Below are 11,863 nucleotides of genomic sequence, written 5' to 3' on the forward strand. Positions count from 1 at the left end.
GGTCCCGCCTTAGCCCGGCTCCGCCTCGCCCCTCCCGCCTCAGCGCCAACGGCCGCGGATCCCGCCCACGGGCGGGCTGAACCACTACGCCGAGGAGAGGGGAGCTCGGGCGTAGCCGCGGCCTGCTGCCGTCTGCCACAACGCCGCCCGGCAACGGCTCTGTCCCCCTCACTCGCGCGCGATGGTCTCGTCCCGCAGTTGCGCTCTTTTCCGCCAATCAGTGCGCGCGGGGGCTGCGCTCGAATCTGCGCGCGGGGCGCCGTGAGGGGAGCGGGGCCGGCCCGGGAGCGCCGCCGGAGCGGCGGGGCCGATCCGCAGCCATGAGGGGACCGGGACCCGCCCGCGGCTGCTGCGGGGGAGCCTGCGACATCATCACGACCCCCAGCCGCCGCCCTGCCGCGGGAGAGCCGCCGCTCCGCTCGGTGTCCCTCAACAGCATCCCCGCGGGGACGCTCACCCCGCTGAAGCAGCTCCTGCGGGGCCAGGGCACCGTCGCGGCTGCGGGGAGCCGTGTGCCGGGCCCGCAGCTCGCGGGGCCGAACCGCCGGGCTGGCCCCGACACCCGGCCCGGACCCATCGGCGAGCAGTGCCCGATCCTCCGGGCTGGCCCCGACAGCCGGCCCGGGCCCATCNCCGGGCTGGCCCCGACACCCGGCCCGGACCCATCGGCGAGCAGTGCCCGATCCTCCGGGCTGGCCCCGACAGCCGGCCCGGGCCCATCGGCGAGCAGTGCCCGATCCTCCGGGCTGGCCCCGGCACCCGGCCCGGGCCCATCGGCGAGCGGCCGCAGAAGCGCCGCGCTCCGGGGCCGCCCGGGCAGGAGTCACCGGCCAAGATCTTCCAGCGGATGAAGGCGCGGGCGGAGCAGCGGCGCAGGGTCGGCGCCGATGTGATCCTGAGCCCCGCGGCCGGGCAGCACTGGCCCGGCACGGCCTGGACGGGGGGCAGCGCCCAGCCGAGACCAGGTGAGTTCCGCGGACCTTCGGTGACTGTGAGAATGGTTTGTTTGCCTTCAGAATAGCTGCAATAAAAAGCACAGGGATGTAAATCTGAGTTTGGTTCATGGAACTTTCAGGCATCTTGTATTGCAGTAAGTGACGTCCCTGATTTTCACATTCTCCTAAGCCTTTTAGTTCTTTGTTTGTACCATTCCACAATCCCAAATGACAGGAGTTATTAATAGTTCCTTTTCCCAAGTGGTTATTTTGGGACACTCTGGAGTCACCTGTTGATAGGGAAAGAGCTCTCAGCTGCAGCCAATTGCCTTAATCCTTGCTTGGAAGGCCCATGGAGAGGACAAAGCCCCTTGACACCAGCACCCATCAGTCCAGAGCCTGGGCATAATTTGGAAGCAATGATTGTTCCACAGCTTCTCTTGGAGAACTGTCTCAGGTGTGAACGTTTTCCCTCTTTGTCCCACTCATGGCTCTTTCAGGATCTGGAAACAGCAGCCAGAGCACCTTGGTGGGTGTAAAAAACCCTGGCACCAGCCCTGTGGGGGTGACACCTGGAACCCTCAATTTTCAGGAATTCAGTTCCCTTCCAGCATTCCTCATGCAGGATTTGTACAATCTGTTACTGCAGTGGTGCTGGCCCTGATCCCCCTTCCCTGTTCCTGCAGGGATCCCTGTGCTCCAGGAGAGAATCCTGGGGCCTCCAGCAGGGTCTGGTGCTAAAGAAGCTTGGGAAGAGATGTTCCTGGGAGCTGGAGTGATTTGACAAAATAGGAGTTTAGATGGGATATTAGGAATAAATTCCTGTCTGGGAGGGTGGGGAGGGGCTGGGCTGGAATTGCCAGAGCAGCTGTGGCTGCCCCTGGATCCCTGGCAGTGCCCAAGGCCAGGCTGGACATTGGGGCTGGACATTGGGGCTGGACATTGGGGCTGGACATTGGGGCTGGACATTGGGACAGTGGGAGCTGTCCCTGCACATCCAGGGGTGGGATGGGATTTAAGGTCCCTTCTCACCCAAACCTTTCTGGGATTCTCGGGAGGTTTTTTAAATAAAACGTATATAAAAAAAATCATATTGCTTACTCCCAATGAAAATGTTTTTCTTCCCCAAATTGAAAGATGGTTTTGGTTTTTTTTTTGTCTGGTTATTTTGCAGAGCCAGTTTGGCCCCAGGCTCCCAGGATGGAGCCCCTGGCAGTGCTCCCTGCAGAGCCTCCCATGCTGGAAACCCCCCAGAAGTTCTTCCTGAGGGTGAAGTGCCAGCTGCAGCAGCAGCACAAAGGTACTGGGGTTGCTCTGGAGAGCACAAAGCTCCTCCAGCCAGAGAACCATGGGATTGCTGAGCTTGGGAAAGCCCTGAGATCATCACTTGTTCCCCCAGCACTGCCCCATGTCCCCAAGTGCCACATCCACAGGGCTCGAAATCCCTCCTGGCAGGGGGCTCCCCCTCACCCCAGGCAGCCTTTCTCCTGTGCTTAAATATCCCTAATTTCTTTGGGTTTTGTTTTGTTTTTTTCCTTTAAATGGGCAGCTACACCACCTTTAACCCAAACCCAGCAGAATATTCCTCCTTCCACAACTGCAGAGAATCCTTTTGTCCAGCCTGCTTGTGCTGAGCAGCCAGGGAACAAGCCTGCAGAGGATGCGGACTCTGGGAATGATGATGTGGATGTTTTCCTTGTGGAATCTGTAGAAACAGATGCTGATGAAGAAGTATCTCGAAGTGTCCTGGCTACTCCTGTGCAAGTAAACTCCACCCCTTGGGGAAGCGGGGATTGGGTAAAAGGAAGGCGGGGAAATGGAGAAGAAAAACGTGCAGAGCTTCATGAAGACAGGAGAGAGCTGCAGCCCAGTAAAAAACCAGCTGCTCCAGCAGTGGAAAAGGCACCAGAGACTGATCCTCACAAGCCATCCCAGCAGTTCTGTAGCATCATGCTCACCTCTCCAGTCCACATTCCAAGGAAGCAGAAGCGGGCAGAGGAACCCAAGGTCCCTTTGGATAAACCTCCTACTGATCAACCTGCTGGCAAAGCACACAAAGAGGTGGGAGAAAATAAAAAATCCTTTAGGGAAAATGAGAAATTCCTCTGGGCTGATAGCTCAAAGTTATTCTTGTCAAAAGCAAGGAACACTCAGAAGAGAATAAAAGAGGTTTTATCAGTAAATTTTCCCATGCAAAGGGTTCCTTTTTTTCCATACTCCAAGATGATGAATGTTCAGGCTTTGGGGTTTTTTGTCTAAAAGAAGCACTTTTGGTTTAGTGTGCTCCTGCCATGGTGTGATCATGGCCCTGCCAGCTCCTGCCTGCCTGCTCAGGTCCAGGGAGGAGACTTTTCCCAGCTGGGCATGAATCCATCCAGGAATGTGCCCTGCTGATGGGGAGGGGAAAGGCTTGGCTTTCCTGTGGCACATCCAGACTCCTGTTCAATTTAACTGGAGCAGAATCTTCTCCTAGGAGAGCAGTGGGCAGCCTGCAGCATTCCTCCCTTTCTGAATAAATCCTAGGAGAGCAGTGCTCCATCCCTGGGGCTCTCTGGGAGCCTGGCACAACTACACCTGCCCAAGGCTTGGGTTTGTTCCCTGGGGAATCTGGGATTGCAAGGGACTTGTTCTGTTCTCCCTCACCGTGGCCAAGAGTGTTTGTTGTGTTTCCTGAATTAAACCAAGTTGCCTTTAGGACTGAGCCAAGGGTCAGATATCCTCTGGTATTGCAGATTTGTAGCTTAGAAGGTGCTGAAAGAGCTGTTTTGTTATTGGATCTGGATGGCAATAAATACTTCTAATTGATTTATTTATTTGTTTTCTGGAACAGAAAATCATCTGCCTGAGCAGCTGGAGGATTAAAGTGCTGGCTGGAGACAAGGAAATCTGTGTGGAAGGGAAAAGGAAGTAAGAACCAGTTTGTTATTTAATTGCAAGGTAAAGCATGGACACCCAACACCAGGTAGTGGTGCAGAGCCTAAACTGCTTTATCAAGGAAGAGAAGTTCCTTTGTGTGGGCAGGAGGGGGAGAGCCAGCACCCAGGGAACTGCTGCTGAAATCATTTCAGAATGCTGTGCTACCATAACCAGAAAGCTTCAGAGAAATCAATATCAGATAGCTCTGGACAGTTTGGGTTGGGAGGGACCTTAGAGCCCGTCCAGCTCCACCCCTGCCGTGGGCAGGGACACCTCCCACTGTCCCAGGCTGCTCCAAGCCCTGTCCAAGCTGGGCTGCTGTACTGAGCTGCCCTCAGCCCAGCTGAGGTGACACCAACAACAGTGACAGGTTCAGTTTGTCCCTGCCCCAGTGCCAGGCTGAGAGAGGAAAACCCAGAGCACATCCTGCCAGCACCTGAGTCCTTCAGAAAACAGAGATCACCCCCTCTCCCTGATGGAGTGTCAGCATTCCAGACTGGAATCCCTTCTGGAAATGATTCCTGTGGTTGCTGCTGTGTCTTTTTGCCAGGGACATGAGGCAGCTGCTGTGGCACAGCAGCGCCATCACGGAGCGTGTCAGCCACAACCAGGTGAGAACCTCCTCGGGCACTGTCTACCTGCTGCAGGGCAAGATAGACTCAGCTGTCATGAGGAAGGAAGGTGAGCTGCTGATTCTGAATGTCCTAAAAATTACAGACTCTTTCAGCTTGCTTTGGAGCATGTGGGATATGTAGGGAATGGGATTTCCACACAGATGGAAATAGGTGTGCTCCGCTGGCACGTTTGCTGGGAATGAGCTGCTTGTCACAGGCAGCTCTGGGGACACAAAGCTACTCTGTGGAATAGGTGGGATAAATACTTGGAATCCTGGAATATCCTGAGCTGGGAGGGACCCACAGGATCATCCAGTCCATCCCCTGTCCCTGCCCAGACCCCCCAACAATCCCAGCCTGGGCATCCCTGGCAGCGCTGCCCAAACGCTCCTGGAGCTCCGGCAGCCTCGGGGCCGTGCCCATTCCCTGGGGAGCTTTTCCAGAGCTCATTCCACCCTCTGGGGGAAGAACCTTTCCTGATCTCCATCCTGACCCCCCCTGATCCAGCTCCAGCCATTCCCTCAGCATCACTTCCCCTAACACAGGTGTGCCCCAGGTGTGCTACACCGTTTTTTACCCAACACACCTTCACTATTGGCTCTTTCAGGCCCAAAGATGTGTCTGTGGCTTCAGTGTTTCCTTCTCCCTTGCAGCACTGGGCTCCCTGCTGACCAACACCTAATCTGGCTGCTCTCTGACTTGAAAATTTTATTGCTTCCTTTGCTAAGAACTTACATTTGTTTCTATTTTAATATTCTGAGAAGGAAAATGGCAGCATAAGGCTGTGAGCAGAGTGGCTCTAGTGCTGCAGAGGTTTCCTAGGCCTAAGAGTGACAGGAGTGTGCTGGACAGAATTGTCTGGGTCAGTTGCTGTGATGTTTGGGTTGAAGAGGCTGCAGGGGGTTCTTGTGTCCCCCGAGGGAGTGCCAGCCCTGCTGAGCTGCTGCAGATGCCCCCTGTGCTCCCCGCAGGGTTCCCCTTCCGCTTCATCAAGAGATTCACCTACGGCTTCTCCCGAAGGTGGAAGGAGTACGTGAAGGAGCTTCTGGAGGGAAGGAGGAGGTAATGTCTTTGGAGATTCTCTTTCATTGCAGGGTGCTAAGTGTTCATGGAGACCTTGCTTTTTAAGGATATTACACCAGAGGAGTGTGAAATGTTTTAGATGTGGGCATGAAGCTGCTCTGGGCCACTGGGCTCCTGCCCTCCAGGGCTTCACACCTTCACTGTTTGGTGCTTCCTCAGTGCTTGCTATTTCTTGTCTCAAACTCCAAACCATCAGGAAAGAACGAATTCAAGATAGTGGTGTGGAAGAAAATGAGGAGAATGGCTCTGTGGGGGAAACTGATGTGCTGGAAACCGCAGGAGGCTCAGCAAGGGCGGCAAGGAAAGCCACACTGAGGAACTCCACCTATGAGGTATCACCAGGGAACAATGAGAACATCTGTGAGTATTTTTTATCAATCCTTTCCTTTGGAAAAGACACCTGGGGGTGGCTGGAGTGGGCTGTGGAAAGGTTTATCACGTTGGTTGTGTTCCCAGGAAATGGCTGTAAAGCTGTAAAGGCCCCCTGGTTTGGCTCAGCCTTCCAGTGCAGTCCCTGCCTTGCCACAGGCACCGACAGCTTTGGGGTTTAACTCAGACTTTTTCTGGGGTCTTGGGCCTTTCCCAAACCCTTCTGTGCAGTTTGTTACTGCTGGAATCAGATCTCCTTGCTAGCACTATAGAAGCTTTTACTTTTTCCTCTCATCACTCCCATTTATTTTTCACTCTCATTTGTCTCAGTGAGCAGCTGTTCCATGTGAGAGCTTTTCTTTATCATTCTCCTTCCTCAAATGACTTTCACAGTATTTACAACATTCTAAACAAAATAAAAGTAAAGCATTCTCCACAGTAAATTTTATAATTTGTGAAGATTCTTACTTCAGCCCTGTTATTTTTATCACAATGCTTTGAAAAGAACAACTTTGGGTATGTTTTACATTTCCCTTGTAGTCTGGTTTAAACACAGCATTGTTCCTCTGCTCGTGAAATCTGAAAACCTGAATTTTCCATGAAATATTTGGGACAAAACTCTTCTTTGTTTGGGTTTTTTTTCCCCTTGCAGTCATAACACCAGATCACAGCTCCAGGAATGACTCGAGCAAGGTCTACACTCGCAGCGGGCGCCTTGTCAAACCCCCCATGAACTTCTGGTGTGGGCAGAGGGAGTTTGTGGATCAGAACCTGAATGTCACCATAGAAAATGGAGGGGTGGATTATCTGAGCCTGGTAAGAGCCTCTGAAATGTGACTTAAATAGAATCATTAAACTCGGCCAGGGGAACAGAACAGGTGCAGACACACCTGAAGAGGAGGGGATCTTGGAAACGTGATCAAAATATTAGAAAACACACCAAAAAATAGTCTTATGTCCATATTGCCAGATAATTGTGGCCTCTAAATCTGACATAATGGGGAATTGTTTCTGGGGAAAAAACTGGGTTTTTTTTAAAGATAATTGTAACAGACAGGAATTTGGTGAGGTCCCACCTCAGATCCTGGGGTCAGTTCTGGGCCTTTCACTGCAAGGGAGACTCTGAGGGGTTGGAGCATTTCCAGGGAAGGGAACAGGGCTGGGAAGGGCCTGGAGCCCCAGGAGCAGCTGAGGGAGCTGGGAAAGGGGCTCAGCCTGGAGAAAAGGAGATTGAATTAATTTTAGAGCCAATCATTTTATTTTGAAGATGCTTAGTAGTGAAAAATTAAAAAGAAAGACCAGTTTCATCTCCAAGAGGAATAAACCAAAGGAAGTCATGAAGACAACAGAGGAAATGCCAAAAAGCCGAAGTAAAGGTAAAAACTAAATTTTTTTTTCTATTTCCAAGTTATTGATGGAATCAGTGGGGTTGTGAGTGGGAGCTGGAGCAGTAGGGTTGGGTCTGTTAATGCAAAGAAATGATTCAAATATTTGAATGATCAGCTGCTTTTTCTCTGAAGAAATCAGCAGAGGAGCATTTGTGTGGAGTTTCACAGCTCCAGACAAGAACTTTGTTTGTAAATCACTTTGTTAATTGCATAAGAGGAACACAGGGATTTCATTCTGGAAATTGAAATGAAGGGATTTGGACTTTTTAGAGTTCACCAGACCAGAGACCTGGGGGCCTGGCTTTGCTTTTTAATGTGAATGAAAGAAATGAAATGTTGGCAAAAAAAAAATAAATCTATTAACAGAGTTTTTAATAAAAATTTGGTTGCAGTAGAATCTGGGAGGTGATAGTAACCTGAGAAGAATGTGCAATATAAAGCAGAAGTTTCTCTCTTAAAGCAGCTGCAATGCTTCCTGCAGAAAAGCTCTCTGGAGCACGAGCAGAGCTTGGGGGATGTGCCTGCTCAGTCAGTAGAGTTTCGGAGAGCCCCTGAGAGCAGCTCTGAGTTTGTAGTTTGGCAGGTAAAGCTCTGGCAGGGGGTGCAGATCCCTGTGCTGCAAGCACAGCATGACCCACCCTGCACCCCCTGACGGGCTCTGGCACCACTTCCAGGGAAAAGCAGCGGGAGAGGAGCGGCTTCCAGAGGGGACTCCAGGTCTGCCCGCAGCAGGAACCGCAGGCGCTTCCCTGAGGAGGAGGAGGAGGATGAGCCTGGCATCAGGGTCACGAGAACCAAATCCCAGCTCCGTGCCAGGGGGAATTCCTTAAACAGCTCGGAGCAGAGCAAGCCCAGCAGGGCAGCCCCGGAGACACGGGGAGCAGCAGGCTCTGCAGGGCTGAGCATGTACGAGCAGGGCTACAGGAACTCCCTCAGGTCAGCCAGGCAGCGCCTCCCGGGAAAGGACAGCATTGTCCTCAGCCAGGAGCCCTCAGAGGATGAGGAGGAGCAGTCCAGCGAGGACACCCCGCTGCTGATCAAGAGGAAAAAGAAAACTATAGTAAAACCAGAATCTCGAAGCTGGAAACCTTCCTCTGGCTCCAGAAGTTCCCAGGATAGTGCAGACAAGTCCCGTGGCCAAAGGACAGGAAAGCCCTCCCAGAAAGTGCTGGTGAGGCTGAGTGGGCCCGAGTCCAGCGAGGAGGCTGAGGTCTCCCCTGAAGGGAAAACATCCTCTGAGTCCAGTGCTTCCCTCCTGCCTGCTCGGAGCAGGAGGGCACAGGGCAGAATCAGCCCTCCCCGGGGCTTGCTCGATTCCAACACCGAGCCCGAAAGCGGGAAGGAGGAACTGCACGGAAGGGACGGGAATGCCAGAGCATCCCAGATGGAAACAAGCAATGGAGTCTCCACCAGGAACAGGACTTCAGCAGGCAATCTGAGACAGCACGAGAGGCCAAAGGGGCAGAAACCTCTGGAACTTTTTCCAAGAGAAGCTGATGGTTGGTCTGAGAAGGAATTGCAGAAGCTTCACAGGTAAGGGTTCTCTCTGTGTTCAGAGGAAAAGTTTCCCTCAGGAAATCAGGAGGGGTTGAATGGTCTGGATTGGGTGTTTTCAGATTCCTGATTTCCCAGGTCTCCTTTCTTTTATTTTAATTCCCTATTAGAAGTATTCCATATTTACTTTCCTATTTTTATTCCCTAATAATAATTTGAATTATTATTCCCTATTAATTTTCTTCACAAATGAGACATCAGTACAATGTGGTGAAGGCCACAGGTGAGAGGGAGCAGGTTCCCTGCCCAGATTGCATTACTACAGGTTAAACATGACAGGTTTCTGTGAGCAGGTTTGGTAAGGAGACCTTAACTGCAAGACTAATTAATCCATCATCCAATTGATTAAACTATTTAATAGACACTTGGAGTGAAAAATGGCCGTGTTTGGGTTTAGCTCTTTTAGATTAGCAGGAACTCAGATCTGAGGGATCTGTGCAAGTGAGCAGGAAATTTATCTTGGGACACATCTGTCAGTGGAAGGTGTTTAAATAAATTTGCCTGTTCTGAAGACACCACAGGATCCCAGAGGGGTTTAAATCTTAAATCCCACAGACCTTAAATCCCACCCTGTGCCACCCCAGCCATGGCAGGGACAGCTCCCACTGTCCCAGGCTGCTCCAGCCCCAATGTCCAGCCTGGCCTTGGGCACTGCCAGGGATCCAGGGGCAGCCCCAGCTGCTCTGGGCAGTAAGAGATTCCCTCCAGCCCATTCCACGGTCCAGGCCCGTCCCAGGCAGGTTCCAGGGCTGTGCCCCACGGGTGACACTGTGCCTGTGCTGTCCTGGCAGGGCCATCACGGCGTTCCCGAAGCACAGGAGCGGCTTCTGGCAGAACGTGGCCATGGCCGTGGGGTCCCGCTCGGCCCAGGAGTGCCAGGGGAAATACCTGGAGGAGCAGCAGGGGAAGGGCTCCAAACAGCAGCACAAGAAAAACACGTCGGGAAAATCGAAGCAGAAAGGTACCAGTGTCTTGTTTCTGGGAGTTGTGGGGTTGGGAAATGATTTGGATTCAGACACTGAGGGGGCTGGAGCATGTCCAGGGAGCTGGGAAGGGGCTGGAGAATTGCTGAGGGAGCTGGGAAGGGGCTCAGGCTGGAGCAAAGGAGGCTCAGGGGGCCCTTGTGGCTCTGCACAAGTCCCTGGCAGGAGGGGACAGCCGGGGGGGTCGGGCTCTGCTGCCAGGGAACAGGGACAGGAGGAGAGCTCAGGCCTCAGGCTGGGCCAGGGGAGGCTCAGGGTGGACAGCAGCAGGAATTTCCCCATGGAAAGGGCGCTCAGGCCTTGGCAGTGCCCAGGGAGGTTTGCAGTGCCCATCCCTGGAGGGATTTAAGGCCCTGTGCTTGTGGCACATGGGGACAGGGGTCAGTGGTGGCCTGGGCAGTGCTGGGGAAGGGCTGGATTCGATGGGCTCTGAGGGCTTTTCCAGGCACACCAATTCCGGTTCCATGGGATAAATCCACAAGAGCACATCAGGGTGTGTCAGTGAGCCCAGGTCACCTTTTGGTGTGCAGGTTGGAGCATGTCATGAATGACTGAGGTGATGAGAAGGGCTCTTGGTAGAGTTTTCCAGTTGTTGGCATGAGGGGAAGACTTTCACTGGCCTTGACCCCTCAGGGCAAAAAGCTCTTGACATCCTGAGGGGCTCCTGGAGGCCCAGCAGGTCAGGAGCTCCTTGCTGAGCTCTGGCCAGATGGGATTTTGGCAGAGTGGAGTCAGCACAGCCCACTCCCATTCCCTGGTGTTTGACATCCCCACACTGCAGCTCCCTCTGGGGCTGGGTGGGATTGAGCTTTGCCAGGGGCACAGGTGGAGCTGAGCATTCCCTGAGCCTGGCTTCACTCAAAGTGTCTGAGCAGCAGAGACTTGGTCTGAGCCTTGCTGCTCCTGCCATGGGGCTGCAGCTGTGGCCTGGCTCTCTGCAAGGAACACTGAGCATGGCATTGTCACAGCACAGCTCTGTCACACTGAGCATGGCATTGTCACACTGAGCATGGCATTGTCACACTGAGCATGGCATTGTCACAGCACAGCCCTGTCACAGTGAACACAGCCTTGTCACACTGAGCACAGCCCTGTCACAGTGAGCACGGCTCTGTCACACTGAGCACAGCCCTGTCACAGTGAACACAGCCCTGTCACACTGAGCACAGCCCTGTCACACTGAGCACAGCTGTGTCACACTGAGCACAGCTCTGTCACAGTGAACACAGCCCTGTCACACTGAGCCTGCAGTGGCTGTGGGGGCTCTGCTGTGACCCCCCCAGTGGATGGCCTGGGGAAACGGCTCTGGAAAGCAAAAATTGTCTGAGAACTCACCAGGATCCTAAATAAGTTGTAAGAGATTTCACCAGAGGAGGGACTGGGCACTGATGGCAGGCAGTGAATTTTAACCCCATAGCTGCTGTCTCAGACAATTCCTGTTCAGATCCTGCAGACAAGAAGAAGGAGGCAGTGATCACTGCCAAGGTGGGCACCCTCAAAAGGAAGCAGCAGATGAGGGAGTTCCTGGAGCAGCTGCCCAAGGACAACCACGATGATGTCTTCACCACAACGCCCTTCCAGAGCAGGAGGGTCCAGGTAAAGCTGTGGGACTGCTCCAGTTCCACCACTGAAATCCTGGGAATCTCTGGGAAGAGGCTTCTTCCCTTAACGTGCTGCTGGCTGGTGGCAGTGAGAAGGTTGGACAGGGTGGGAGGAGCCTCTGAATGGTGACAGCACCCCCTGAGTAACCGTCCTGAGCAGTGCTGGGCAGCTTGGGGCTTGCCATTGTAACCAGAAGGGACTTTCTGAGGGTGTGGCAGCACCAAAATCCCTCAGCCAAGTGCTGGGCAGTGTCTGGAGTGCAGACACTTGGAGAAAGGTGGAGGTGTGGGGTCATGTCCAGCTCTGGGGCTGGGGCTGTGTCCAGCTCTGGGGCTGGGGCTGTGTCCAGCTCTGGGGCTGTGTCCAGTTCTGGGGCTGTGTCCAGTTCTGGGGCTGTGTCCAGCTCTGGGGCTGGGGCT

At 53.5% G+C, this 11,863-nt stretch overlaps 1 protein-coding gene across 2 annotated transcripts in view; it reads left to right on the top strand.

The window, feature by feature from the left end:
* Positions 1-639: 639 nt before the first annotated feature.
* MIS18BP1 (MIS18 binding protein 1) overlaps positions 640-11,863 on the top strand; it is a 13,660-nt gene continuing 2,436 nt past the window's right edge. For both annotated transcript variants that reach the window (XM_015632293.2, XM_033515261.1), the window contains exons 1-12: positions 640-965; positions 2,110-2,235; positions 2,485-2,996; positions 3,766-3,842; positions 4,402-4,532; positions 5,437-5,527; positions 5,745-5,908; positions 6,570-6,733; positions 7,185-7,293; positions 7,980-8,838; positions 9,651-9,820; positions 11,287-11,438. In XM_015632293.2, the coding sequence (XP_015487779.1) occupies positions 848-965; positions 2,110-2,235; positions 2,485-2,996; positions 3,766-3,842; positions 4,402-4,532; positions 5,437-5,527; positions 5,745-5,908; positions 6,570-6,733; positions 7,185-7,293; positions 7,980-8,838; positions 9,651-9,820; positions 11,287-11,438 (2,673 nt within the window). In that variant the 5' untranslated portion in view covers positions 640-847. The remainder of the gene's footprint in view (positions 966-2,109; positions 2,236-2,484; positions 2,997-3,765; positions 3,843-4,401; positions 4,533-5,436; positions 5,528-5,744; positions 5,909-6,569; positions 6,734-7,184; positions 7,294-7,979; positions 8,839-9,650; positions 9,821-11,286; positions 11,439-11,863) is intronic.

This window comes from Parus major, chromosome 5 (assembly GCF_001522545.3).
Source record: "Parus major isolate Abel chromosome 5, Parus_major1.1, whole genome shotgun sequence".
Lineage (NCBI taxonomy): Eukaryota > Metazoa > Chordata > Aves > Passeriformes > Paridae > Parus > Parus major.